This window comes from Crotalus tigris, unplaced genomic scaffold, assembly GCF_016545835.1.
Source record: "Crotalus tigris isolate CLP2741 ecotype Arizona unplaced genomic scaffold, ASM1654583v1 scf7180000017666.27876245, whole genome shotgun sequence".
Lineage (NCBI taxonomy): Eukaryota > Metazoa > Chordata > Lepidosauria > Squamata > Viperidae > Crotalus > Crotalus tigris.
In genome coordinates, this window is record NW_024096551.1 from 5,323,416 (window position 1) to 5,350,827 (window position 27,412).

At 39.5% G+C, this 27,412-nt stretch overlaps 1 protein-coding gene across 3 annotated transcripts in view; it reads right to left on the bottom strand.

The window, feature by feature from the left end:
* Positions 1–1,411: 1,411 nt before the first annotated feature.
* The window catches only part of CNOT10 (CCR4-NOT transcription complex subunit 10), a 43,759-nt gene continuing 17,758 nt past the window's right edge, over positions 1,412–27,412 (bottom strand). For 2 of the 3 annotated variants that reach the window (XM_039336314.1, XM_039336316.1), the window contains exons 13-19: positions 27,144–27,224; positions 16,424–16,537; positions 15,527–15,657; positions 7,149–7,184; positions 6,446–6,573; positions 5,766–5,841; positions 1,412–1,700 (exon numbers count right to left, since the gene is read on the bottom strand). In XM_039336314.1, coding sequence (XP_039192248.1) covers positions 1,546–1,700; positions 5,766–5,841; positions 6,446–6,573; positions 7,149–7,184; positions 15,527–15,657; positions 16,424–16,537; positions 27,144–27,224 — 721 coding nt within the window. In that variant the 3' untranslated portion in view covers positions 1,412–1,545. The remainder of the gene's footprint in view (positions 1,701–5,765; positions 5,842–6,445; positions 6,574–7,148; positions 7,185–15,526; positions 15,658–16,423; positions 16,538–27,143; positions 27,225–27,412) is intronic. The other variant, XM_039336315.1, reaches the window with a different exon arrangement.

Sequence of the window (27,412 nt, forward strand, 5' to 3'; positions counted from 1 at the left end):
TATGCAGTTTATTTTATTTTTGTTTAATTAAATAAATGTGAGTTTCACTTCAAATGTGGTTTGTCATTTTTTTCCCCTTCCAAAAGTAGTTGCCCACGTCTTTTCACATCTGTGTGGAGATAGGTAACACCTCTTTCTTCCCTGTTAATGCTTTTATTCATGCCTGATATAACTTAACAAATTACAACCCTTTTTAATTTGAAGCATTTGTACTTCTTATATGAAGCTGCAATTATATGAGGTTGTAATGAGAAAGTGATGAATGTTTGCTTCTTATAGTCAAAGAAGTATATGCTTAATTATTATCAGTTAAACATTTAAAGTTTTGACCACAAATTCTATGTGAATTTCAACAGATCAGTAGGGGCTTGCATAAAATAGAAAATCTTATGTTTTAATTTTAGAATAAACCATCATGTTCTTGAAGTTTTGCCAAACCATTTTGGATCAGCTGTGGTTCCTGGTTTTGGATAAAGGGAACCTGCCACTTTATGGACTGGTAGAATAAGGCTGGTACATGTTTTTTTCCCTATAACCCTTGCCCCTAATCCTCTTAGCACTTCTGTAGCTGTAGCTGGTGATGTCTTTGTTTTTTCCTCACTCTTGACTTAAGCAATTAACAAGGCTCACAGTCTGGGCAATATTTTTAGTACACTCAAAAGCTGTTTTCATCAATCAGCAGAGTATTTAGATATCCTACGATCCTGAGATGAATCAAGAATGCTATTTCTGCTAATTTTTACTGATAAACATGGCAGAAGATTTGGTTCTGACAAGGATAGATCCAGTACAATGAAAAATCAAGATTTTTATTTATTAGAAGTTATTTTTACATGCCAGTCACCATGTTGAGAGAGTTGTCGCCATATAGGTAGTCCTAGGTTTATGACTGTTCAATTAACAATGGTGAGAAGTTATGATGGCCTTGGAAAAAGTGATCCATTCCTAAAGTTATAATTGTTGCTGCATCCCCACAGTCATGTGATCACAATTCACAATTAAATCACGTTATTGCTATTCCGGATCTTCCCTAACTGACTTGACAAGTAATGTCAATTGGGGAAACAAGAGTTACCCATGATGCCCTTAATGACCACAGTAAAGATGTGCATAAAATTGGGTTAGGTCATGTGACAATTCAATGATCGCACTGTTTAGTAACCAAAAATCTAATCCCAACTGTGGTTATAAATTGAGGGCTATCTTTATTGCAGCATAACTATATTTGCTGCAGTTGTGCAATGGCTCCCTCAAACTGAGCTTAATTGTTTCACAGAAAAATCCAAGCAGATTTCTTGGGAGCAATGCAAAAATGCCATACCATTTTGGACCATTTTGCTAAGAGATTCACAAGAAAAGTACCAATGAACATTCTAAGTAACAATCTTGAACAAAATAAAATGAGACTTGCGTCTTTCTGCAGATTTTATTTCAAAAGAAAAAAAACTCACCAATGTATGATATATGCAGTTAAAACATTTTTTTTCAAAATTACAAAACAAATCTTAAGTGCTCCCTCAAAAGGGCCATTCTATTTATAGAGGTTCACTTCCTCTGAACAGTGGTGAATGCTGGCATCTGAATAGGTTGAACCAAGTGGGGAGGTTGGAATACAGGTTTCTTTCGTATTTCAGACAGCATTTTCACTGAAGGGAGAAGCTGGTTTCTTTTGATGATTTGCAATGCCAGTTGAGTATTGCCTAAAACAATTTCAAAACTTATTAAGATCTGATATGTGACAAGTCTATGAAACATCAGGCACACTTCACAAAATCCAACTTCCAGTAAATTTGTGAAATTGCAGAGGAAATCATGTTTCTTGGGTTTTTTTTCCATAGACATCTGTTTTATCTGAAAGGAACCATTGCCTCAAAATATGAAAAATATGTCACTATTATCTCATTTCAATTTGTAAAGATACAAATAGATTTCACTGGGTTATTGTGGGGAAAATAGAAAAAAGCACGTGGGATATATTCACTGCCTTGAGTTATTTATGAAAATAATAAAGGTAGGATATAATTAAATGAATAAACAAACATGGATAAAAATACACATCCTAGTCTTCTGTTCATAAACTTATTTTAGAATAGATATGTGCTTGATTATTAACTCATTAATCTCCTAGACAAGAAGTTACAGGCCTACATATGCAAATAATAACACAATAATTGTAAGATTAAATAGAGAACCTTCCAGACTAAAGAGGTAGAGACTTCAACTTTTATTATTACATAATGACTTTGACTTCAAGTGCCAAGAGGAATTATGTTTGTTCAAAATCAATTTAAGATTGTTTGTCTGCTGCACAGGGACTCTAATAAAGAATTTTTTTAAAAAGAACTTTTTATCTCTCTGGCATCAAGATGAATTTTTTTTCAATAACAGGATCTATTGTTAAATGAACTTAAATCACAATTATAACCAAATTTTGAATTTAGAATAAACATTAAAATAATTCATAATTAACTAGCTCTAATGGAAGGAAATAAGTACCTTAATATATGAATCCCACTTGAATTTTATCAAATCTAAATATTTTGAAAAAAGCACCTAATCAAGCAAATTGTTGATTTGCCAACTGAGAAATGAACAGTACCAAAGAATTATTATTTCTATTTGGTACTGAACTAGAAATGCAAACTAAATAAGGATATGATGGAGCAATTTGTTAAATATAATTCAAGATTATATAGTAAACAGAGATCTGATCCAGAAAGATTAAGGAATACTTGAATATAATATTACAATTTATAGATCAACAAAAATGAAATTCTTAACACATAATTAAACAAAACTATGGAAGCAATCAGAAAACTGAAATTAAATAAAGCTCCCAGATTTGATGACATCTTCATAATATATTACAAGAGTTTCTAGAATTGTTGGTTAGCTCACTCTCCTAGTTAATTAATGAAGACAAGAACTCCCTATGTTATGGAAACAAGCTTTCATTTCTCTGATCTACAAGGAAAGAAAATGACAACTATTCAGAATCATATAGACATACAGTGAGGGGAAAAATTATTTGACCCCCTGTTTTATACGTTTGCCCACTGACAACGAAGTCATCAGTCAATAATTTTAATGGTACGTTTATTTTAACAGTGAGAGAAAGAATAACAACAAAAAAATCCAGGAAAACGCATTTCAAAAAAGTTATAGATTTGCATTTTAATGAGTGAAATAAGTATTTGATCTCCTATCAATCAGCAAGATTTCTGGCTCCCAGCTGTTTTTTATACAGGTAACGAGCTGAGATTAGGAGCACTCTCTTAAAGGGATTGTTTCTAATCTCAGCTAGTTACTTCTATAAAAGACACCTGTCCACAGAATCAATCAATCAGATTTCAAACCCTCCACCATGGCCAAGACCAAAGAGCTGTCCAAGGATATCAGGGACAAGATTGTAGACCTACACAAGGCTGGAATGAGCTACAAAACTATCGCCAAGCATCTTGGTGAGAACGTGACAACAGTTGGTGCGATTATTCGCAAATGGAAGAAACACAAAATAACTCAATCTCCCTGGGTCTAGGGCTTCATGCAAGATCTCACCCTGTGGAGTTTCAATGATCATGAGAACGGCAAGGAATCAGCCCAGAACTACACGGGAGGATCTTATCAAAGATCTCAAGGCAGCTGGGACCATAGTCACCAAGAAAACAATTGGTAACACTATGCTGTGAAGGACTGAAATCCTGCAGCGTCCGCAAGGCCCCCCTGCTCAAGAAAGCACATGTACAGGCCCGTCTGAAGTTTACCAATGAACATCTGAATGATTCAAAGGAGAACTGGGTGAAAGTGTTGTGGTCAGATGAGACCAAGATCAAGCTCTTTGGCATCAATTCAATTCGCCGTGTTTGGAAAAGGAATGCTTCCTATGACCCCAAGAACACCCTCACCGTCAAACATGGAGGTGGAAACATTATGTTTTGGGGGTGTTTTTCTGCTAAGGGGACAGGACAACTTCACATCAAAGGGAAGATGCACAGGTCATAAACTGTCAAATTTTGGGTGAGAACCTCCTTCCCTCAGCCAGGGCATTGAAAATGGGTTGTGGATAGGTATTCCAGCATGGCAGTGACCCAAAACACACAGCCAAGGCAACAAAGGAGTGGCTCAAGAAGAAGCACATTAAACTCCTGGAGTGGCCTAGCCAGTCTCCAGACCTTAATCCCATAGAAAATCTGTGGAGGGAGCTGAAGGTTCAAGCTGCCAAACATCAGCCTAGAAACTTTAATCACTTGGAGAGGATCTGCAAGGAGGAGTGGGACAAAATCCCTTCTGAGATGTGTGCAAACCTGATGGCCAACTATAAGAAATGTCTGATCTCTGTGATTGCCAACAAGGGTTTTGCCAACAAGTACTAAGTTATGTTTTACAAAGGGATCAAATACTTATTTCACTCATTAAAAAGCAAATCAATTTATAACTTTTTTGAAATGCATTTTTCTGGATTTTTTGTCGTTATTCTGTCTCTCACTGTTAAAATAAACCTACAATTAAAATTATTGTCTGATCATTTCTTTGTCAGTGGGCAAATCATTTCTTTGTCAGCAGGGAATCAAATAATTTTTTCCCTCAGTTTACTTCATTAATGAATAGATATCCCAGTACTTGCAAAAAGAGGAATTTTTTAAAACTGAATTAATATTTTTTTGCTGAAACTGGATTTGTCCCAAAGAAATAGGTGACAGGCAATGTCAGCTATATCTTGAATGTTATTAATAATATGAAAGGGCAATCATAATACACTGAAAACTTTTGATAATCTGGAATGATCTTTCATGCTTAACAACCCTGAAGATCAATTGTGGTTCTAAATTATTTAAATGGACACAGTTTTAATAAAGAACAGGAAGTCAACATTCATAGTAAATGCTTTCATCACAAACATGTATCATAATAGTGAAATATGAATCAGAAACTGATTAAGACTATAATTAAATGGGTGCTGAATTTAGATTCAAGGATTGTTAGGCAATAAAGGAATTTTGATCGAGAGAGAGAGATTTATTGATTACTCAAGCTCATTTTATAAAAATTGTTGGAAATGCAATGATCTCATTGGGTCATTTTTCTGTCTTTGGTAGCAATATTATAAAGTTCATCAATTTTGGAAAACGATTTGCAATAGAAACAAATTAAAAAATAGAATTTTCTTTCCAACCTCTTTTTATATTAAATATTACTACATCTGACATTCTCACCAAGTATACTGAACTAGGTCTATATGTAGTTAACTGCAATCTCGTCTCCTATTGGAGGGTATTCATAATTCCTTCTGAAGAAAAATGGCTAATTAATCTCTTTGTAAGCCTCAATGTCCAAAATAACTTTATTATTTCAAAATCTAACACAGAATTTATTCCAACTTGAAAACCATCTCTAGATTACAAGACTATTTACAGGTTTGTAGAAATCAAAAATTTTGTGTTCTCCTGACACCAAATCTTTAATTGACTGGATAGAAATTACTATTAATCTCCTTTTATTATATTGTGTTGACTGTTACTATTGATAGTCATATATTATGGGATATATTGGCTATTATTAATGATTTGTAATTTATTCAGTTATCTAAACCCAATTAATGAAATCCTGAAAATTCTAACCTAATTTTATGACACCTATAAATTTATTCTGTGTTTTATTTTTCCTTTTACTATGTTCCTTTTTTGTGTGTCTTTTTTCTTTCTCCTTTCTTCATGCCTTAAAAATGCTTAATAAAAAATATAATTAAAAAAAGAGCAAAAGTTTACCGTTCTGAAGCTCAAGATATACAGCCAGTAAGATAGCTTCTGGTGGAATCTCTTTTGGATGAATTAATGAGGCAGCCTTGTATCAATACCAAAAAAGAAATAAGAGGTAAATTAACATATTTTTTTTTACAAAAGAATACACTAAGCCCCTGATGCAACAAAAAGTATTTTATGTCAGATTTCATCCCTCAAACAAGTTGTTAAACTAAGTTAATTAATATGATTACATCATTTGCATTGATCTATTTTACATCATTGGTGCTTACATAAATTGACACAAAGATGCAGTTGGGCATCTCTTCTCTTTCAAAACATCTTTTAAAATAAATAACTTTAAGAAAATGTTTAAACAGACCATTTCTAAGCTGTAATCAGATTTTCCCAAAGACATAATATTTTCAACAGGAAACACTGTTCAAGCTTTCTAACTTACAAATTATGACAGTATTTCTTTGGTTTGGTCTATAGGATTTGAACAGAGGACAATACATATTTGCAAAAATCCGCAGAGAATGCTTAACTTCCACAGTTGAGGAAAGGGACCTGTCTTCCAACTTGTTAGGATCAAATATTGCTCCAGTGAAAACAGCAAAGGTGATTCTATATCTTGCTTTAATATAGCAGTTGGCCTTATTTTAAAAGTTTTCCCAATAAATTATGTGAGAAACCCTTTTTTTAACCTGATGCAGACATTTCCGGGCTTTGTCATACTCGCTTCTTAAGCAGTAGGCACTTCCAAGGTTGAACAGCATCATGGTTCGTGCAGATGTAACAGAACTGGGATAACACTGGGGTATTTGCTTGCCAGCTAGATTAAAATTAATAAGATTGTCATCATTAAAATAAAAAAATATTTTATTTATTAATCACATTTATTTGCCCCCCCCATCTCATACAAAATAACTCTGTGTGAGAAAGGGAAATAAATCTACAGATTAAGCAACAGTCAGAAATAGAAGAGTAACCTTCTCAAAAAATGCAGATGGGTTTTTAAACTGTAGCTAAACTGATAAATAGATTCACTCAGTGAGTGTTAATAATATGAAGAAAAAACATTGCTCAGCATTTGGATCACCTGTATGGGCTATAGATGCCCAAAAATTCTTATATTTTGTATTTGTAGAAAGAGTTTTTGCTCTATTTAAAAGTATTTAAAAACGCTTAATAAACTGCATTTGTAAATGCAAAAAGCTATTAAAAAGGTGGAATATCTCAATCTGAACTGATTATTAGTTAAGTGCTGACAGCTTTATGAAACCCACTGGTAAAATGATAGAATGCTCTGATTTGGTATCACTCTAAATAAATTGGATACAAAAGTAATTTTTCAATTACTTCACACTACACAATAAATGGGAAATTTACAGAAGTGCACAAACTTACATGATTCCATGGCTTCATTTTCTCCTTTATCAGAACCTAAAGAAAAACCGGAAGATAGAATAAGCACTTAATGCATTAAAAGTGTAATATTAACAAAAATATAATCTGGGTTGAGGGGCTAACTATTAATTTGAAGAAAAAATGAAACTAAAGCAACAAAAATAATCTTGTGTAGAAGGGGCGTTGTCTTACCTGAACGCCTTTTCTCAGCATGATGATGTAGAATCCACCGGTGGGTAATCTCAGCCTTTCTGCTCAGTTGAGACTAAGTCAGAATCTTTAGCCATGCCTCCTTTTGGGCCGCACCTTCCCAGTTTTTGACAAGGCGAAGCAAATATGACGAAGTCTGACGCATTGGCTCCTATAATGACACATGCCTGGACGATCCTGAAGGGTGGGTGTGGATTCTACATCATCATGCTGAGAAAAGGCGTTAAGGTAAGACAATGCCCCTTCTCCAGCATGATGAGTGTAGAATCCACCGGTGGGACATATCAAAGCCGTCATGTCCCTACGGGGGGGGGGGGAGAGATTCTGGGCTTGTGTCCTGCCAGAAGAAACTACCTGATATAGGACCCTCCTACCGAACGAGGCGTCCACTGCCGCAAATTTATCTATCTTATAATGCCTTATAAATGACGAAGGCGAGGACCAAGTCACCGCCCTGCAGATTTCCTCGACGGATGCCTGGGTAGACCAGGCCGCAGTTGCAGCGGCACTACACGTAGAGTGGGCAGTAATATGGACTGGAACTGGGAGAGACTGCGAGAGATAGGCCTGGGCAATACATACTCTAATCCACCTACCAATGGTCGAAGAAGAGACCTTCTGACCCATAGAAGATGGTTGGAAGGAAACGAACAGTGCTTTCCGACTTACGAAAAGCAGATGTCCGCTTAACGTAATAGCACAGAGCTGTGCGCACATCTAGCTTGTGTCACTGCCTCTCTAGACTATGAGATGGATTAGGGGAAAAATCCGGAAGGATCAAGTCCTGAGACCTGTGAAACCAGGAATGAACCTTCGGAATAAATGATGGGTCCAATTTCAGGACAACTCTACCTTCGAGAAAGGTACACAGGTAATTTCTAACGGAGAGAGAAATACGTCTGGCTGATGTAATCGCTACTAAAAAGGCAACCTTCAGAGAAAGGAAATAAAGGGAACAAGACCAAAGAGGTTCGAAAGGTGAAGTCATTAGTGCCTGTAGTACTTTTGACAGATTCCAAGAGGGATAACGATGAACAGCCGGCGGCCTGGCGTTGGTTGCCCCTTTGAGAAAGGCAGCGACTGCCGGATTTTGTGCTAATGGAACTAAATTGTCACAGGTTAGTACCGTTGATATGGCCGCAACCTGTCTGCAGAGAGTGCTTGGTGAAAGCCCTTTATCCATGCCCTCCAAGAGATAAACTAAAATATTAGGGATGGTGACGGAGAGTGGACTAGGATGATGCCTACTACACCACGTGCTGAAACTTTTCCACATGGCGTTGTAAATTCTATTGGTCGAGGGGCGCCTAGAGGCTTGGATCATCGAGATCACCCCAGACGAATAGGATTCTCCCGCTCAAGTGCCAGGCGGTCAACTGGAGCCACTGTGGGTCTAGGTGTTGGCGTGTCCCCTGGCTGAGGGAGATTCAATCTGGAGGAATCCTCCATGGCGGGGAGATTGACAGATCCACAAGGTCAGCAAACCACGGTCGCCTTAGCCAGTGTGAAGCAATGAATATGATGTCTGCCTGCTCCTGAATGAGCTTGCAGATGGTTGCCGGTATCAACGGGAGGGGAGGGAATGCATATAGCAGCCCGTTGGGCCATTTGTCGCGAAGAGCATCTGTTCCCTCCGCCCCCGGCGATGGAAACCTGGTGAAGTATCTGGGCAGCTGGGAATTTTTTTGAGAGGCAAATAAATTCACTAGTGGCTTTCTGAATCTGCCCGCGATCTCCTTGAACAGCGATGGATCCAGGCGCCACTCCGAGTGGTCGACCGTGACCCTGCTCAGGGAATCTGCTTGGCTGTTTGCTTCCCCCGATATGTGTTCCGCCCTGATGGATCCTAGATTGGACTCTGCCCAGATCCCTAGACTGTGAGCCTCTAACATGAGGGACCAGGATCGGGTCCCTCCCTGCCTGTTGACATGAGCTTTGGCTGCCACGTTGTCCGTCAGTATTAGAATATGCTTTCCTTTGACTAAGGAGGAGAATTGACGCAGAGCTAGATGGATGGCTCTGAGCTCAAGCCAATTTATATTGTGTGTCAAGTCTGGACGTGACCATTGACCTTGTGCTAGATGAGTCTGCATGTGGGCACCCTATCTGAACAGGCTGGTGTCTGTGGTCAAGGTAAACCTGGCTCGCTCCCTGAAGAGGGACCCCTTGGCCATGGCCGATGAGGTCCACCACAAAAGGGATGATAGTACCTGGAGTGGAACCCTCACCTTCCCTGTGGACGAACTCACGCGCCGTTTCTGAAACGGGAGTAGAAACCACTGGAGGTTCCTGAAATGTAGTCTGGCCCACGGAACAATCCCCAGACAAGAGACCATCTTTCCCAACAGTTGAGACAGTTGGACCAGGGGAACTACCTTCTCTCTCTGAATCCGGTGGATGAGAGTCCTATACTGTTCCGGCGGTCCAGAGAAAGGAAGACCCCGCATAAGCTTGAGTCTATTATCGCCCCTAGGTGGAGGAGGCAAGTAGACGGGATTGTATGACTTTTTTTGAAGTTTACAGAAAACCCGTGATTCTGAAGTGTTCTGATTGTAATTTCCAGGTCCGAATGAGCCGACTGGGAGGAACTAGATTGGATAAGTGTATCGATAGCATTGCACACGCACCGGAATCAACCTCAGGTGAGCAGCCAATACCGCTAGAATCTTTCTAAATACCCGTGGAGCTGAAGAAAGGCCAAACGGGAGAGCCCTGTATTAGAAGTGCCGGTGCGCATAACAAAACTGTAGGAACCTGCGGTGTTCTGGCGGATTAGAACATGAAGGTAAGAGTCCGTCAGGTCTATAGAGGAAAGAAGATCCCCTTTCCTTCTGCTGGCTAAGATGGACTTGAGGGATTGCATCTTGAATCTTTTGTAGGTCAAGAAGTAGTTGAGACCTTTTAAGTCTAATATTGCCCTCCATCCCCCCGAGGCCTTTGGTACCACGAACAGAATGGAGTAAAACTCCTTTCCTCTCTGTTCCGTAGGTATCTGTTCTATGGCCTCTATCTCTAGTAGATGGGAGATGGCCGTGGATACCAGACCGGCCTTGACGGGGTTTCTTGAAGTGGGGCACTGTAGGAAACGTTCTGGGGGATTGGAAATGAATTCCAGGGTGAGACCGTGTCTATCACCCAAGAGTCGGTAGTGGTGGTCTCCCAAATGTCGCTGAACCGAGACAGGCAACCACCTATAGGGGAGTCCTCCCTGGCGTCACTTGTTATGTCTGAACGGGTGACGCCCCAAACCCCGGAAGGGTCGTTTCAACTGGTATTGACCCTTGGCTCCCGGGTTCTGGTGGTCCTGTTGTCGATCCTGTCTGGGAACAAAGGATCGAGAGCCTCTGGGCCAATCCCAGGACTGCCCACTTCGAAAGGGCTGTCTTCAGTCCCAGGTACCTCCCGTGCGAAAAAACTGTCTATGGAAGTCCTGTTGTGGCTTTCTATCTGACCTCTTAGAGGGATGCGTAAGGACCTTGCGCTTGTCCTTTTCCTCTATGAGGTAAGGTTCTAGAACTAGACCAAACAGATGTGTTCCGCTATATTGTGCAGTGGATAAACTCCACTTAGATTTCAGGTCGGCCCGCCACTGTTTCAACCACAGCAGCCTGCGGGTCGAGACAGTAGCCGCGATGGATCTCGCGGAGTATCTGGCCAAGTGAAGTGACGCATCCGTCATGTATTCAGACGCTGCAACTAGCTTGTCTAATGTCTGGTGTGCTCGTACCTGGTCAGGAGGTATGCTAGCCTGAAGCTCGTGGAGCCACATGATAGATGACCTGGCGAAGAATGACAACGATGTTGCCGCCTTGATCGCCCATGCTGAGGCCTGTGAGCCCTGCGGAGAGAGAACTCAAATCTCTTCTCCTCCGCTTTCAGAGCCTCTGCCGTATCACCTGGAATAGTGGAGGTAGAAAACAAGGAAATTAAAGGAGTGTCCACAGTTGGCACCTCCAATAGAGATGAAAAGGAAGAAGATACATTGAAGAGCTTTTTCTCCATGCTACTGGGAGATGGAAGAGTGGCCAAAGAAGACCACTGTTTCTCCACCATATTGCAGAAGAGGCTAGGGCACAGAATTTGTTTCTTCTCCACTACCTGCTCTGAGAACAAGGGATTGGATTCCTGTTCAGTAGACGTAGACGGTTTGGGATCTTGTTCAGGAACAAGATTGGCCATGGTACAGGCCTTCATGAGTAAAGACCTAAACAGGGAAGGGTCGAAGAGACCTAGATGATGGAGTCGGGTCCGGTCCCCTCATCCTCCAACATGGGCATGTCAGCCGTCTCAAGGTCAATGGACCCCTCCTCACCTAACTGAGAAGATGTCTCAGAGTTGCCAGGTCCAGTGGCCAGGGCATGTCCTGCTTGAGGGAGGGACATCTGTGAAGGAGGTGGCACCTGTAAGGGCCTTTGACCTATAGATGAGGCCAAGAACTGCGCAAATGCGTTGTGCATAAAGGCCTGAAATTGTTCTGACCACATATCTTGTTCAGAAGAACGAAGGCCAGCTGCTGTTGGAGTGTACGTGGCCTCAGGCCCCTGTTGTGGTGTGGTCGAAGGAGGGGGACCAACCTGTCCAGTTTTCCCCTGAGGAGACCATGCCCTAGGGGCATCATGAGTAAGCGCGAATTGAGCCTCAAATGGGAAACGGTCCAGTGGAACAGGGGGAACCACTTCTGCTTCACTGGATCTGAGCCTTTGTACTCTGGAGAATTCTCTCTCCAGCGCCTGATGTCTCCTCGAGGCCTCTCGCTCAGCTGCTTTGGAGGGCTCTTTGGTGGATGTGTTCTTTGTCTTGGCCTTTTTCTTTCCCCCCCATGTCCAAATCAGATGATCTGCACTTTTTTTGTGCGGGAGGAACATCAGAGCCCTGCAATGGCTGAGGAGCTGCACTGTCTGCCATTGCACCCTGGATATTCTGGAAGGAGATGTCCAGGTATGGGGGGAAACCAATACGCAGATCTGGTTGTCAAAGAGGGAAATCCCACGCTCTGCGCAACAACAATGGCAAACAGCCAGACAGCCCACTAGAACTGCCTGTCCAGGCCCTGCGGCACAGCGCCACAAAACCAGTTGGGACAGGTGGAGTCTGACTACAATTCCCCCTCCAGAAACTTTGTATTTCAAGAAATAGAAGATTTGTAATTAATAGCTCTGTCACTAAATGAATCCAAAATGGCGGTCGTGTTCCTGTGGCCAGTGTCCCTTGAAATAATGGACAGGCCTGAAACCTTTGCAAAGGAACACACTAGAATATCCCGTTTAAGACCTAACACAGTAGGCCAAGATAAGGGTTTAAGGAAATCCCCCTGTGCTCTCCAAGAGCACAAGGCCTGTTCAAATGTCAACTGCGCTTGTAGTACTCCCAAAATGGTGGCCGCACCTGCAATCGCACCCAAAATAGTGATCGCACCAAATCTTAAAACTGAAAGGAAAGCGTTTTGGTCTTGTTCGGCCTGGGGAAGCCCTGGGGAGTTCTGCCTGCTGGATAGAGGCTTCCTCTCCTCACTCTGATTAAAGTCAAAACACTTGCAGTTTCGTCGCGCAGCCTCTGCTGTGATCCGATCACCGAACGAAGCCTCGCAACGACCACGCGGTCCCGAAGAGGCCCTCCGGCCTTCCAGAGCTCCGAAGAGCAGCGCCCGGTAAGAGAGATCTCTGCTTCGCGTGGATCAGCTGAGAAGCAGAGCCCTGCAGTCCGCAATCCAAAAGCCCTAATTCCAACTCCTATTGAGCCTGGAGGCTCTCTGAAGCCGAAGCTGCAGATGGCCTGAAGCAAGGGCTTTGCAAATTTAGCAATCCAATGAAAAATTTAGTAATCTGCCATCAAATTAGAAATTTGGATTAAATAAACTAATTACCTAAGTCACTAATTAACTTTAGCCTAGTCTAAACTGAGGAGCCAGAGTGCGTCCTACTGAGCTGAGACTAAGTCAAAAACTGGGAAGATGCAGCCCAGAAGGAGGCGTGGCTAAAGATTCTGACTTAGTCCCAACTGAGCAAGGAGGCTGAGATTACCCACCGGTGGATTCTACATTCATCATACTGGAGAATGCATAATATTAAAGACATGATGATGCATATCCAAATCCGTGTGTGTGTGTGTGTGTACGTATGCATGCATGCATTTAATCAAGGCACAATCAAGCTTAAACTATCCTACTTCAGACACATTATGCAAAAACTCAGCTCTCTGGAGAAAAAATGTAATGCTAGAAAAAGTGGAAGGAAAGAGAATGACCAGTAGCAAGGTGGAAAGATTCAGTTACTATGGCGAATGGGGCACCATTGGAAGAGCTAAAGGGCCAATTTAAGGATAGAACATCATGAAGGATATACATCTATGTGGTCACTAGTGACTGATAACAAAATTTAATAGCTGCTGCCCTCCCCTCTTCCCAGTTGAGCCTTTGACTCTTCTACCTTTCCAAAGACACAATTGGTGGAATGAAATGTTGAATGTATCTAGCTAGCCATAATCTTCGATATGGATGGCATAAAAAAAGCTCTAAAAATGAACTTTAATTTAAAGTGAGAAGGCAGTAATAATTTAATAGATGTGCAGTATTATCAAGATTAGGATATACTCACTTCTACTTGTGAGAATTAATTTCTTCCAAATAGCATGTAGACTTTATTAGGGGCTAGGAGGGAGATGAATCATAAAGAAGGTGAACAATGGGGAAGAGGGAAACTCTTGCAGTATTTTTTCTACCACTAGGTGGCAAACTAGAAGGTTCAGTTTTGGTTCTTCTTTGATTACAAATAAGATTATCATTTTCCAATTAGATTTTAGAAGGAGGCAAAGATGGAATGGTTATGCTTGTTTCTAGACTGGTGTCAAGTGTTAAGTAAGGTAGATTTAATATTAGTAGTTGTAAATTACTTGATTTACAATTGATATTTTTAACTGAATTTGTATTATGAATCTTTTAATTATCAGTTTTAAACTGCAGTGTGTCCTTCAGGGATTTAACCACATGGAAATAAGATAAATAAATGACTATTAAAATAAGATGCAGAGTGGGGACTGCCCAAAGCATTTAGCCAGATATTCACCAATGAAGCTCCAGCAGCAGCATATGTCACTTCTAATAAAACTTATTTGTCAGAAGCAATCCTTTCTCTGCTGCAGTACATAAATAGCTTTTTAGATCCTGAGGTAAGGGCTTAAATAAGTGCTGCTTTCTGCCACTACTCCATCCAATCGAAGGAGACACATGATCAGCTTGTTCCTCTATTGGTAGTTCTCAACTTATGACCAGAATTGAAACTGAAACATCCATCATTATGCAAGGCAATCACTGAGTGAGACACATCCAATTCTGCAACCATTTTAAATGTGGTCATTAAGTAAATCACATAGTTACTAAGTGAATCTGACTTCCCCCAATGACTTTAGTTGTTGAAAGCTGGTCAGTCACAAGTGGTAATGACGTGAGTCCAGGATAATGCAATTATTGTTAACTACATGCAGGATTAATTTTGATCACATGACTGTGGGGACCCTATGATGGTCATAATTACAAGGGCCAGTCATAAGTCACTTTTTTTAATGCCACTGTAAATGTGAACAATCATTAAACAAATGGCTATTAAGTCAAGGACTACTTGCATTGATTGGCTAGATTGGAAATCAAGAATTACTTACGTTGGATAGATTGGAAAAAGTCTCAAAACAGCAATGTCTTCCTGCATTCATAGCACTAGGAACAGCAAGAATGCTTAAAACAACTTGAATCAGTCAATCACTGCATTTCGTTTTATGCTTGGAAGAAATTTTCACAATGTGGCTAATTTGTTTCAAATTTAAAATACCCCTTATGAGCACCAAAATTTCTAATTTGGAACATTTTGCAGATCTCTAATCTGAAACAATTGCAGATCAATTTTTCAGTCTTATATACATTTGTATGTTTTTATAGGATGCCTGCATTAGAATTACAAGCTGATCACATTAATTTCTGTTTAATTTGGTATTTAACAAACACAAACGTAATCCAAAGAAGGCAATATTTATTCTAGTGATTGACATGAATGTATTAAATATATAGGAAGAAACAATGTCTTTTATAACAGTGTACTATTAAAAGGAAGAACTCTTGCAAGTAACATGGAAAGTCAGTTGAAAGATAACTGATTCTAATAAACTACAAACTCATTAACCTTGATCCTGCTCGTTTGAAGAAATTCCCAGGGACACATCAGTGACATTCTCAGGGTTCAAGTGAGTAATAGCATCAGAGATTCTGTCCAGAGAAATAAGAGCCACTGCAGCATACAAATGGCCAAGGAACCTAAAATACCAAGAGCACAGTGAAAAAGATCAACCTGGTAACAAGGTGCATCATACAGACAACTACTGTAACTAAAGAAAAGCAGAGAATGTGGATTCTTCTCTTACTATAAGCCTCATGGTATCTAATCTGGAGATCAAATTCAGTAGAAAGAGATACCTGCATAAAATGGCAACTGCTCATATATTTAAGCAATTGTTCACCACTCTTCCTTGGTACCCAGCTATCCCTACAAATGTAATCATGACTAGAGTAACTGCCTGCTTTGGTAAAGATCAGCTGCCAGTCAAAATATTGTTTTGCTAAATACACTGTTGGATATCAAATGGCAAATTCCAAGCCTAATTAGTATTCCTCACTGTAAACTCTACTTTACTTTAAAATGAAAGAACAAGAAAATAAAAACCAGGGTTGTGGTTTAAAGGCTCAAAAGGTGTAGCGGTATGAACATAATTTGTCCTATGTCTTTTTAAAGATCATCCTACAGCTGAAGAGAGTAATACAGAAATAATGGTAAAAGAGAGGCTGTCTGAACAAGATGTAGACTGGAGTTAGGTGACTTTCCTTATGTACTGCAAAGTACTTTCTGCCTTTGAATTGGAAACACTATCTACAATGGTAATAAAACAGCTTCCTATCAAAGCATCTGTTCACTATCCATTGTTGATTACATTGAAGGCAATGCCTATATTATATATAAAATAAAATAAAATATCCTATTAATATTAACAGCAGTAATAATATGTAACAGTAGGAACAAGCATACTTAAGTGATCCTGAGAGTTTGGGCTGCTGAAGAAGTTTATCTGCATGGCTAAGAGCCATAAGGTTGTCTCCCAGGGCCAAAGCCACATAAGCACTGCAGGCAAGTATGGAACATCTGGCAGAGAAAAAGAAGGGATATTCAATTTATGTACGTGTGTGTGTGTGTGTGTGTGTGTACACACACACACACACATACAGTGGGGCAAAAAAGTATTTAGTCAGCCACCAATTGTGCAAGTTCTCCCACTTAAAAAGATGAGAGAGGCCTGTAATTGTCATCATAGGTAGACCTCAATTATTAGAGACAAAATGAGAAAACAAATCCAGACAATCACATTGTCTGATTTGGAAAGAATTTATTTGCAAATTATGGTGGAAAATAAGTATGTGGTCACCTACAAACAAGCAAGATGTCTGGCTCTCACAGACCTGTAACTTCTTCTTTAAGAGGCTCCTTTGTCCTCCACTCATTACCTGTATTAATGGCACCTGTTTGAACTTGTTATCAGTATAAAAGACACCTGTCCACAACCTCAAACAGTCACACTCCAAACTCCTCTATGGTGAAGACCAAAGAGCTGTCGAAGGACACCAGAAACAAAATTGTAGACCTGCACCAGGCTGGGAAGACTGAATCTGCAATAGGCAAGCAGCTTGGTGTGAAGAAATAAACTGTGGGAGCAATAATTAGAAAATGGAAGACATGTAAGGCCACTGATAATGTCCCTCGATCTGGGGCTCCACGCAAGATCTCAACCCGTGGGGTCAACATGATCACAAAAACGGTGAGGAAAAATCCCAAAATCACACGGGGGGACCTAGTGAATGACCTGCAGAGAGCTGGGACCAATGTAATAAAGGCAACCATCAGTAACACACTACGCCGCCAGGGACTCAGATCCTGCAGTGCCAGACGTGTCCCCCTGCTTAAGCCAGTACATGTCCGGGCCCATCTGAAGTTTGCTAGAGAGCATTTGGATGATCCAGAAGAGGATTGGGAGAATGTCCTATGGTCAGATGAAACCAAAGTAGAACTGTTTGGTAGAAACACAACTCGTCGTGTTTGGGGGAAGAGAGAATGTTGAGTTGCATCCAAGGAATACCATACCTACTGTGAAGCATGGGGGTGGCAACATCATGCTTTGGGGCTGTTTCTCTGCAAAGGGACCAGGACGACTGATCCCTGTACAGGAAAGAATGATTGGGGCCATGTATCGTGAGATTTTGAGTGCAAACCTCCTTCCATCAGCATGGGCATTGAAGATGAAACGTGGCTGGGTCTTTCAGCATGACAATGATCCCAAACACACACCCCGGACAACAAAGGAGTGGCTTCGTATTTCAGGGTCCTGGAGTGGCCTAGCCAGTCTCCAGATCTCAACCCCATAGAAAACCTTTGGAGGGAGTTGAAAGTCTGTGTTTCCCAGCAACAACCCCAAAACATCACTGCTCTAGAGGAGATCTGCATGGAGGAATGGGCCAACATACCAGCAACAGTATGTGCCAACCTTGTGAAGACTTACAGAAAACGTTCGACCTCTATCATTGCCAACAAAGGATATATAACAAAGTATTGAGATGAACTTTTGATATTGACCACATACTTATTTTCCACTATAATTTGCAAATAAATTCTTTCCAAATCAGACAATGTGATTATCTGGATTTGTTTTCTCATTTTGTCTCTCATAGTTGAGATCTACCTATGATGACAATTACAGGCCTCTCTCATCTTTTTAAGTGGGAGAACTTGCACAATTGGTGAGTGATTAAATACTTTTTTACCAGGATGATTATATTTTAGCATATTTTAAGAAAATTTGCAAAAGAAATCACTTATATTAGACTTGATCTAACAGATCTGATGTTTTCTACAGCTTACATCCTCTAGCCACTGACTAGATAGATAATTATACTGCTTTTGGCAGTTGTCAAGCTCTCTTTAGCTTCAGTAATAAGTCACATTAATTCATGGCAGGATCTGGAATTTCGTTATTTCCAGATCCCAGGAGACTTGTTCTTTAATTATAGATGAGCAACATGAGAAGCTTCTCCACTGCCTCCTCCCCATTTCCTTTGTACCATACCCAAATATAATTTCAAATTCATTTTTGAAAAGCTTGCCATAGAAAAGAGCCATGCAGTAGTTTGTTGTTGTTGTTGTTAATTGCGAAGTCGTGTCCGACCCATCGCGACCCCATGGACAACATTCCTCCAGGTCTTCCTGTCCTCTACCATCTTCTGGAGTCCCTTTAAATTCACACCTACTGCTTCAGTGACTCCATCCAGCCATCTCATTCTCTGTCGTCCCCTTCTTCTATTGCCCTCAATCTTTCCCAGCATTAGGCTCTTCTCCAGTGAATCCTTCCTTCTCATTAGGTGGCCAAAGTACTTGAGTTTCAACTTCAGGATCTGGCCTTCTAAAGAGCAGTCGGGGTTGATCTCTTCTAGGACTGACCGGTTTGAACGCCTTGCAGTCCAAGGGACTCGCAGGAGTCTTCTCCAGCACCATAGTTCAAAGGCCTCAATTCTTTTGCGCTCAGCCTTTCTTATGGTCCAACTTTCACAGCCATACATTGCAACTGGGAAAACCATGGCCTGGACTATACGCACTTTTGTTGGCAGGGTGATGTCTCTGCTTTTTAGAATGCTGTCTAGATTTGCCATAGCTTTCCTCCCCAGGAGCAAGCGTCTTTTAATTTCTTGGCTGCAGTCCCCATCTGAGGTGATCTTGGAGCCCAGAAAAATAAAATCTGTCACTACCTCCATTTCTTCCCCATCTATTTGCCAGGAATTGAGAGGGCCGGATGCCATGATTTTGGTTTTCTTAATGTTGAGTTTCAAGCCAACTTTTGCACTCTCCTTCTTCACCCGCATCAAGAGGCTCTTTAGTTCCTCTTCACTTTCTGCCATTAGAGTGGTATCATCTGCATATCTTAGGTTGTTGATATTTCTCCCGGCAATCTTAATTCCAACTTTTGATTCATCTAGCCCTGCCTTTCTCATGATGTGCTCTGCATATAAGTTAAATAGGCAGGGTGACAGTATACAGCCTTGCCGGACTCCTTTTCCAATTTTGAACCAATCAGTGGTTCCGTGTTCGGTTCTCACTGTTGCTTCTTGACCCGCATATAGGTTTCTCAAGAGACAAATGAGATGGTCTGGTACTCCCATCTCTTTAAGAACTTGCCACAATTTGTTGTGATCCACACAATCAAAGGCTTTTGCATAGTCAATGAAGCAGAAGTAGATGTTTTTCTGGAACTCCCTAGCTTTCTCCATGATCCAGCGTATGTTGGCAATTTGATCTCTAGTTCCTCTGCCTCTTCGAAATCCTGCCTGTACTTCTGGTAGTTCTCGATCCACATACTGCTGGAGTCTAGCTTGTAGGATTTTAAGCATAACTTTACTAGCATGTGAAATGAGTGCAATGGTGCGATAGTTTGAACATTCTTTGGCATTGCCTTTCTTTGGAATTGGAATGTAAACTGACCTTTTCCAATCCTGTGGCCACTGTTGAGTTTTCCAAATTTGCTGGCAAATTGAGTGTAGCACTTTTACTGCATCGTCTTTTAAGATTTTGAATAGCTCAGCTGGAATACTGTCACCTCCACTAGCTTTGTTGTTGCTCAGATTTTCTAAGGCCCATTTCACTTCACATTCTAGGATGTCTGGTTCGAGGTCAGTGACCATCTCATTGTGGTTATCTGGGATGTTAAGCTCATTCTTGTATAGTTCTTCTGTGTAGTTTTGCCATCTCTTCTTAATCTCTTCTGCCTCTGTTAGGTCTCTGCCATTTTGGTCCTTTATCATGCCCATCTTTGCATGAAACGTTCCCTTCATATCTCCAATTTTCTTGAAGAGATCTCTGGTCCTCCCTATTCTGTTGTTTTCTTCTATTTCTTTGCACTGTTCATTTAAGAAGGCATTCTTATCTCTTCTAGCTACTCTCTGGAATTCTGCATTCAATTGGGTGTATCTTTCTCTTTCTCCTTTGCCTTTCGCTTCCCTTCTTTCCTCAGCTATTTGCAAAGCTTCCTGAGACAGCCATTTTGCTTTCTTGCATTTCTTTTTCTTTGGGATGGTTTTAGTTGCTACCTCTTGTACAATGTTGCGAACTTCCATCCATAGTTCTTCAGGCACTCTGTCTATCAGATCCAGTTCCTTAAATCTATTTGTCACCTCTACTGTATATTCATCAGGAATATGATTTAGTTCATACCTGAGTGGCCTAGTGCTTTTCCCTACTTTTTTCAATTTAAGCCTAAATTTTGCAACGAGAAGCTCATGATCTGAGCCACAGTCAGCTCCTGGTCTTGTTTTTACTGACTGTATAGAGCTTCTCCATCTTTGGCTGCAGAGTACATAGTCAATCTGATTTCTATGTTGACCGTCTGGTGATGTCCATGTGTAGAGCCGTCTCTTGGGTTGTTGGAAAAGAGTGTTTGTTATGACCATCGTATTCTCTTGACAAAATTCTATTAGCCTGTGCCCTGCTTCATTTTGTTCTCCAAGGCCAAACTTGCCTGTTATTCCCGTTATCTTTTGGCTTCCTACCTTAGCATTCCAATCCCCCATGATGATAAGGACATCATTTTTTGGTGTTAATTCTATAAGGTGCTGTAGGGCTTCATAGAACCGGTCAATTTCATCCTCTTCAGCACCAGTGGTTGGGGCATAGATTTGGACTACTGTGATATTGAATGGTTTGCCTTGGATTCGAATTGAGATCATTCTGTCATTTTGGGGATTGTATCCCAGTATTGCTTTTCCTATTCTTTTATTGACTATGAAGGCTACTCCATTTCTTCTGAGGGATTCTTGCCCACAGTAGTATACCTGATGGTCATCTGAGTTAAATTCACCCATTCCTGTCCATTTTAGTTCGCTGATTCCTAAGATGTCGATGTTCAGTCTTGTCATCTCTTTTTTGACTACGTCTAGCTTGCCTTGATTCATGGATCTTACATTCCAGGTTCCTATGGAGAAAAAATCTTTGCAGCATCGGACTTTCCTTTCACCACCAGATATATCCACAGCTGAGCGTCCTTTCGGCTTTGGCCCAGTCGCTTCATTCTTTCTGGCGCTACTAGTACTAGCCCTCTGCTCTTCCCCAGTAGCATATTGGACACCTTCCGACCTGAGGGGCTCATCTTCCAGCGTCATATCTTTTTCCTTTTAGTACTGTCCATGGGGTTTTCATGGCAAAGATACTGGAGTGGTTTGCCATTTCCTTCTCCAGTGGATCACATTTTGTCAGAACTCTCTGCTATAACCTGTCCGTCTTGGGTGGCCCTGCACGGCATAGCTTATAGCTTCATTGAGTTACGCAAGCCCCTTCGCCACGACAAGGCAGTAATCCATAAAGGGGTATGCAGTAGTTACAATTACCCAAAGGAATAGGACAGGGGCTATGTATTGGGGGCTAATTGTTCCTGCAGATATATTCAATAGAAACCAAGCCATAAAGATTTTGCAGTGAATCAATTCCAAACATATTAAGTTCACACTGAGTTTCATATGCAGACACATTTCTTAGTAGACTTTTTGTGATATTTTATATCAAGAGACCCATTATTATGCCAGATATATTCTGCAGGAACAGATATGTAAATCAAGTAAGCTCTATTATTTTCTGTCTTCCTTTCCCACTGTCTGGAAATGATTAAGGAATCATAGCATTATAGGCTGTTTGTAATCCCAAATGTTAGGACCCAACAAAAGGCATGGTTAGAATCCATACAAAAGCAGTTGGTACATTCCAATGGCTCTCTGCCTCCTCACCCTAACCAATTTACTCTGACCAAAGAAGCTGTTTGGATGGGCAGTGAAAAATCTAAAACCAACAAAAAAATAAGTCCAGTTGCACAACTTTCAGACTTCTATGAACTTAACATAATGCTTATTAAACATAGCATAATACTATAGAAACAACCACAATATATTATAAATGAATAACCATTAGCTTTCCCTCAAGAAGATACAGCATATTTGGGTCTTTTTGATGAAATATTAATATTTCTCTCTTTTTATTTTTTATTTTTTTTATTTTTATCAGTAGCTCTAGTTCACAAAAGTTTTCTTCGGGTTTTGAAAACAGTCATTAGTATCCAATGGAACTATTGAATTATACCTCCAAATAGGAAAGTTCATACAAGACAATAAAAATCTTTGAAAAGCCTGAAGATATTGGAGTATAGCTGAGATTTTGTTTATCACTGTTCACATAGCAGACTGAAAAGGGACATGCAGCAGTAAGTATGAACTGTATCAAAGAGGAGAACTAGGATACTACAAACTAGAAGTTTGTGACTAGGCTTTCTAACTGCAGATTTAGCATTCTCCAAACAAGATTTCAGATGTTTTGGACTGTAACATTTCCAGCTACCATGGATGCTATTAAATCATAACTTGTCCTCCTGCTTAATTTCAATCAAGTACAACAATATCACTGCAATTATGAGGTTCCGGTGGATCTGCGCGCGCGATGGCGGCTACTTTGTAGCCGTCCTCCTGGGTAAGTGTTTGAATCGCTATGAACAGCGGACATCAGCTGTTCAGCGGTTCAAAAACCCCCTCCCGGGCAAAGGGGGGGGAAAGAGGGTTGTCTGAATAGTGGTAGAGCCTCTTATGCACCCCCAAAGTTTTTTTGGGGGGGGGGTGAAAAGAGTGCTCCCACGGAGTTCAGACTGTCTCCGCTTCCCAGCTGCTTTTGTCCCTAGGGCCAAAACAAGCCGCTGCAACCACCTCCGCGATTAAAGTGAACTGGTGAGTTTTTCTTAGAAGCGGACAGAGCTGAGTAGAGGATTTAGTTTTTGCTTTCTTTGATTTTATTTGGATTTTAAGTTTAAAGATTTATTTTCACTTTTATATTCCCTCTTTTTATTTTTTTTTCCTTTGTTGAAAGGGAAAGTAAAATGGCGATTGGCAAGCCTTTCGGTGTTTTTTTTTTTTTGGGAAGATAGAATGGCGATCGGCAGGCTTTTTGGTGTTTCTTTTTTCCCTTTCCCTTTTTCTTTTTTTTTTTAATGATTGGAATGGAGTGTCAGTATTATTTTTTTTGTTTAACTTTTTTGTTTTGTTTCTTGTACTTTTTGTACTTTTAAAAAATGGAATGGATTTTTTTTCTATTTAATTATTTTTTTTTCTTTTTCTCTTCTCTTTTTTGAACTCCTTTTTTATTATAATGATCTCCTCTTGAAGGATTTTTTTTTTTTTTGATTTTATGGAGTTAATTTCTTTTTTTCCTTTGCTTAATTTTTGCAATTTCTAAGAAGGAGCAAAGATTTTTTTTAAGATGGCTCCAAAGCGTCCAGTAATCCCTACAGCTCCTAAGGTGGCTTCTTCTTCAGTGTCATCATCAGCGCAACAATCTAAATCAATAGCTTTACCTTCTTCTTTGGCACAGTCAACAATGGTGAAGCATTTGCAAGATATGATGGGAGATGTTATACTTCAAATTAGGGGAGAAATGAAAGAGATTTTAGAGGAAAACAATAAGACTTTGAGGCAAGAGATAGTTTTGGCTCTAAAAGGAGTTGCCTCTGTTCTTGAAAAGCTGAATTCTTGCGTAGAAGAAGTAGTAGAAAAACTGGAATTGATGGAGGGAAAATTTGAAAGCATGGAAAAAGAGATGAAAAATTTTCAAGATGAGATTCTTATGCTTCAATATAAACAAATGGAATATGCCTTAAGAATCAGAGGTTTGGGTGATTCTGTGCAAGGAGATCTGAGAGAGATGGTTGCAAAGGACTTTGCTGTGATTTTGAATAGAGAAAAAGAGGAAATACTTAGTGAAATTGAACAGACATTTAGAGTTAACTCTGTGGTGGCAGAGCAAAAGAATTTGCCAAGAGATGTGGTAATTTATTTTGGGAAAAGATCCCTACGCAATGAAATTATACAAGCTTTTTATAAGAAGAGGTTTCAAATTGCTTCACAAGATGTTATAATTTTAAAGGAGATCCCACCAAAAATTTTAAGAAGAAGAAAGGAGTTTGCTTTTTTAGCAGACGAACTTAAAAAGAGACAAATTTTGTTTAGATGGGATGTTCCGACTGGAATGGTGGTGAGTTACCTGGGGATACGTTATAGTCTTAATACTGTTTCTAAAGCAAAAGACTTTTATACTTCGGTCCTGGGGGTATGTTCATCGCCACCTACCACGTTTAAAGCTTTGGAAGAAAAAAAGGCAGAATTGCAGTCTGAAGTGCTTACATTTATGAAAATTGGGAAATCTCAGTTTGAGGGGCCTCAACAAGTAGAGATGGAGGAGAAGAGGACAACCTGTGTAACATACAATTGTAAAGAAAAAGATCAACAGAAGAAGCTCAAGGAAGTTTCACAAGTATTGGTTTCTGAATCTGCGGGAGAAGTAGGATTTATAAACTTTTTGGAGCAACCTTTAAGGGCAGAATTGCAGTGTGAAGAGCCTATACTAATGAAAAATGTGAAATCTCAGTTTGAGGGGCCTCAACAAGTCGAGATGAAGGAGCAGAGGACAACTTGTGCAACATATAAACGTAAAGAAAAAGACCAACAGAAGAAGGAGGTTAAGGAAGCTTCACAAGTATTGGTTCCTGAGTTTGTGGGAGAACCAGGATTTACAAATTTTTTGGAGCTACCTTTAAGGGCAGATTTTAAAGCACTTCTTTCGAAGTTTATGGACAAGAGAGACTGATAAGGATTGTGTTTATAGTGGATGGAACTGGTTATTGGAGAGAAGATTATGGAGATCGAATGAAAATTTTAGATAAGAAGTTTAAGTTTAAGTACTTAGTTTAAGTACTCAGAAGACTATTGAGATTGCGGGAGAAGTAAGATTCATAAATTTTTTGGAGCTACCTTTAAGAGGTTTATGGATAAGAGAAGGAATGTGTTTACTGTGGAGGAATTTGTTATTGGTAAAGATTTAAATAGGTATAAGGGAATTTTAATGTTTTAAGTAATGTTTAAATATGTGTTTTGGGATAACAATATAAGTATGATATGAAAAGGTTTAGAGTATATTATAAAATGATGGATAATAATATAAGTATGATATGAAAAGGTTTACAGTATATTATAATTTGTTTAAAGATTGTTTTTTTTTCTTTTTCTCTTCTTTTCTTTTTCTCTTTCTATTATTATTATTATTTTTAAGAGAAGGTAGTTTGTTTAATTAAACGTATTTAGACTTGTTTATGATTTATATGTTTTTTAAGTTCTTTTTTATTTGATAGGAGAGAAGATTATGGAGATTGAATGAAAATTTTAGATAAGAAGTTTAAATTTAAGCATTTAGTTTAACTATTCAAAAGAGTATTCAGTTTTAATGGTATAATGAATGTTTATATGCTTATTTTTGTGTTTTAGAGTAAAGAAAGAGGGAGGTTAGATCTTATATTGTAGGTATAGATATTTAAAGAAAGTAATGTTTACATTTGTGTTTTGCGGATTCTATATAGAATGATGGATAATAATATAAGTATAATACTAGAAAATGTTTAGAGTATATTATAATGTGTGTTTAATGTTTGCAATTATTATCTTTTAGAGAAGATAATCTGTTTAATTTAATGTATTTAGATTTGTTTAGGATTTATATGTGTTTTAAGTTTTTTTTATTATTTTTTATTTTTTTTGAAAAATTTTAATTAAGCCTGTACTCAGCTCTGGGAAGGTTGAGGGAGGTTATGGGAGGTTTGGGGAGATGGGGGAGGGTATGGGAGGGCGGGGGGGTTTGGGGAAGGGATTTGTTTTGTAAAATTCAAAAATTTTCAATAAAAAAAATATCACTGCAATTATGTGCACTCATTGAACAAAGACTAGCTGTTCAATATAGGTATATTAGGTATAGTATAGGGGGTACCTTGTTCAATAGTAGTAACTGTGAGAGGGACCTCAGAGTCCTAGTGAACAATCACCTAAATATGAGCCAGCAGTGTTCTGTAGCTGCCAAAAAGGCCAACACAGTGCTGGGCTGCATTAACAGAGGGATAGAATCAAGATCACGTGAAGTGTTAATACCACTTTACAATGCCTTGGTAAGGCCACACTTGGAATATTGCATCCAGTTTTGGTTACCGTGCTGTAAAAAAGATGTTGAGACTCTAGAAAGAGTACAGAGAAGAGCAACAAAGATGATTAGGGGACTGGAGGCTAAAGCATATAAGGAACAGCTGCTGGAATTGGGTATGTCTAGTTTAATGAAGAGACGGACGAGGGGGGACATGATAGTAGTGTTCCAATATCTCAGGGGCTGCCACAAAGAAGAGGGAGTCAAGCTATTTTCCAAAACTCCTGAAGGCAGGACAAGAAGCAACGGATGGAAACTAATCAAGGAGAGAAGCAACCTAGAACTAAGGAGAAACTTCCTGACAGTTAGAACAATTAACCAGTGGAACAACCTGCCTCCAGAAGCAGTGAATGCTCCAACACTGGAGGTTTTTAAGAAGAGACTGGACAGCCATTTGTCTGAAATGGTATAGGGTTTCCTGCCTGAGCAAGGGGTTGGACTTGATGACCTCCAAGGTCACATCCAACTTTACTACTACTACTACTATTATTATTATTAATAATAATAATATAAAACTAAAATTTAATTATCTTATTGCCATCTCTTCATAGGCATGAAAGATAGAAGTTGATTTTTTTTAAAAAAAGAAACTTCTTCATGTTATGACTATTTATCAGAAACGAGTTGTATGCTTTTTTAGCTCATCCTGGATGAAAAATCTTACCTTAGATTTTCTAATTCCTGCTTTCTCAAGGGAGAAGATGGTGGAGCAGGGATAAATTTGTCTCCTTCATGACTTTTACTACTGAAATAAAGACACCATGAGTAGTATCAAGGATCAACATAACAAGTTCAGCACTTTCTAGTTACTAAGTAAAGCCAAATTAAGCATGTTCAAATACAAATAAAAAGGGGTTAGATTTATGATCACAGTAAAAAAAGATGCAACAGCTTTTAAAAATGAATTTTAGTAAAAAAATATTTTTAAAACTT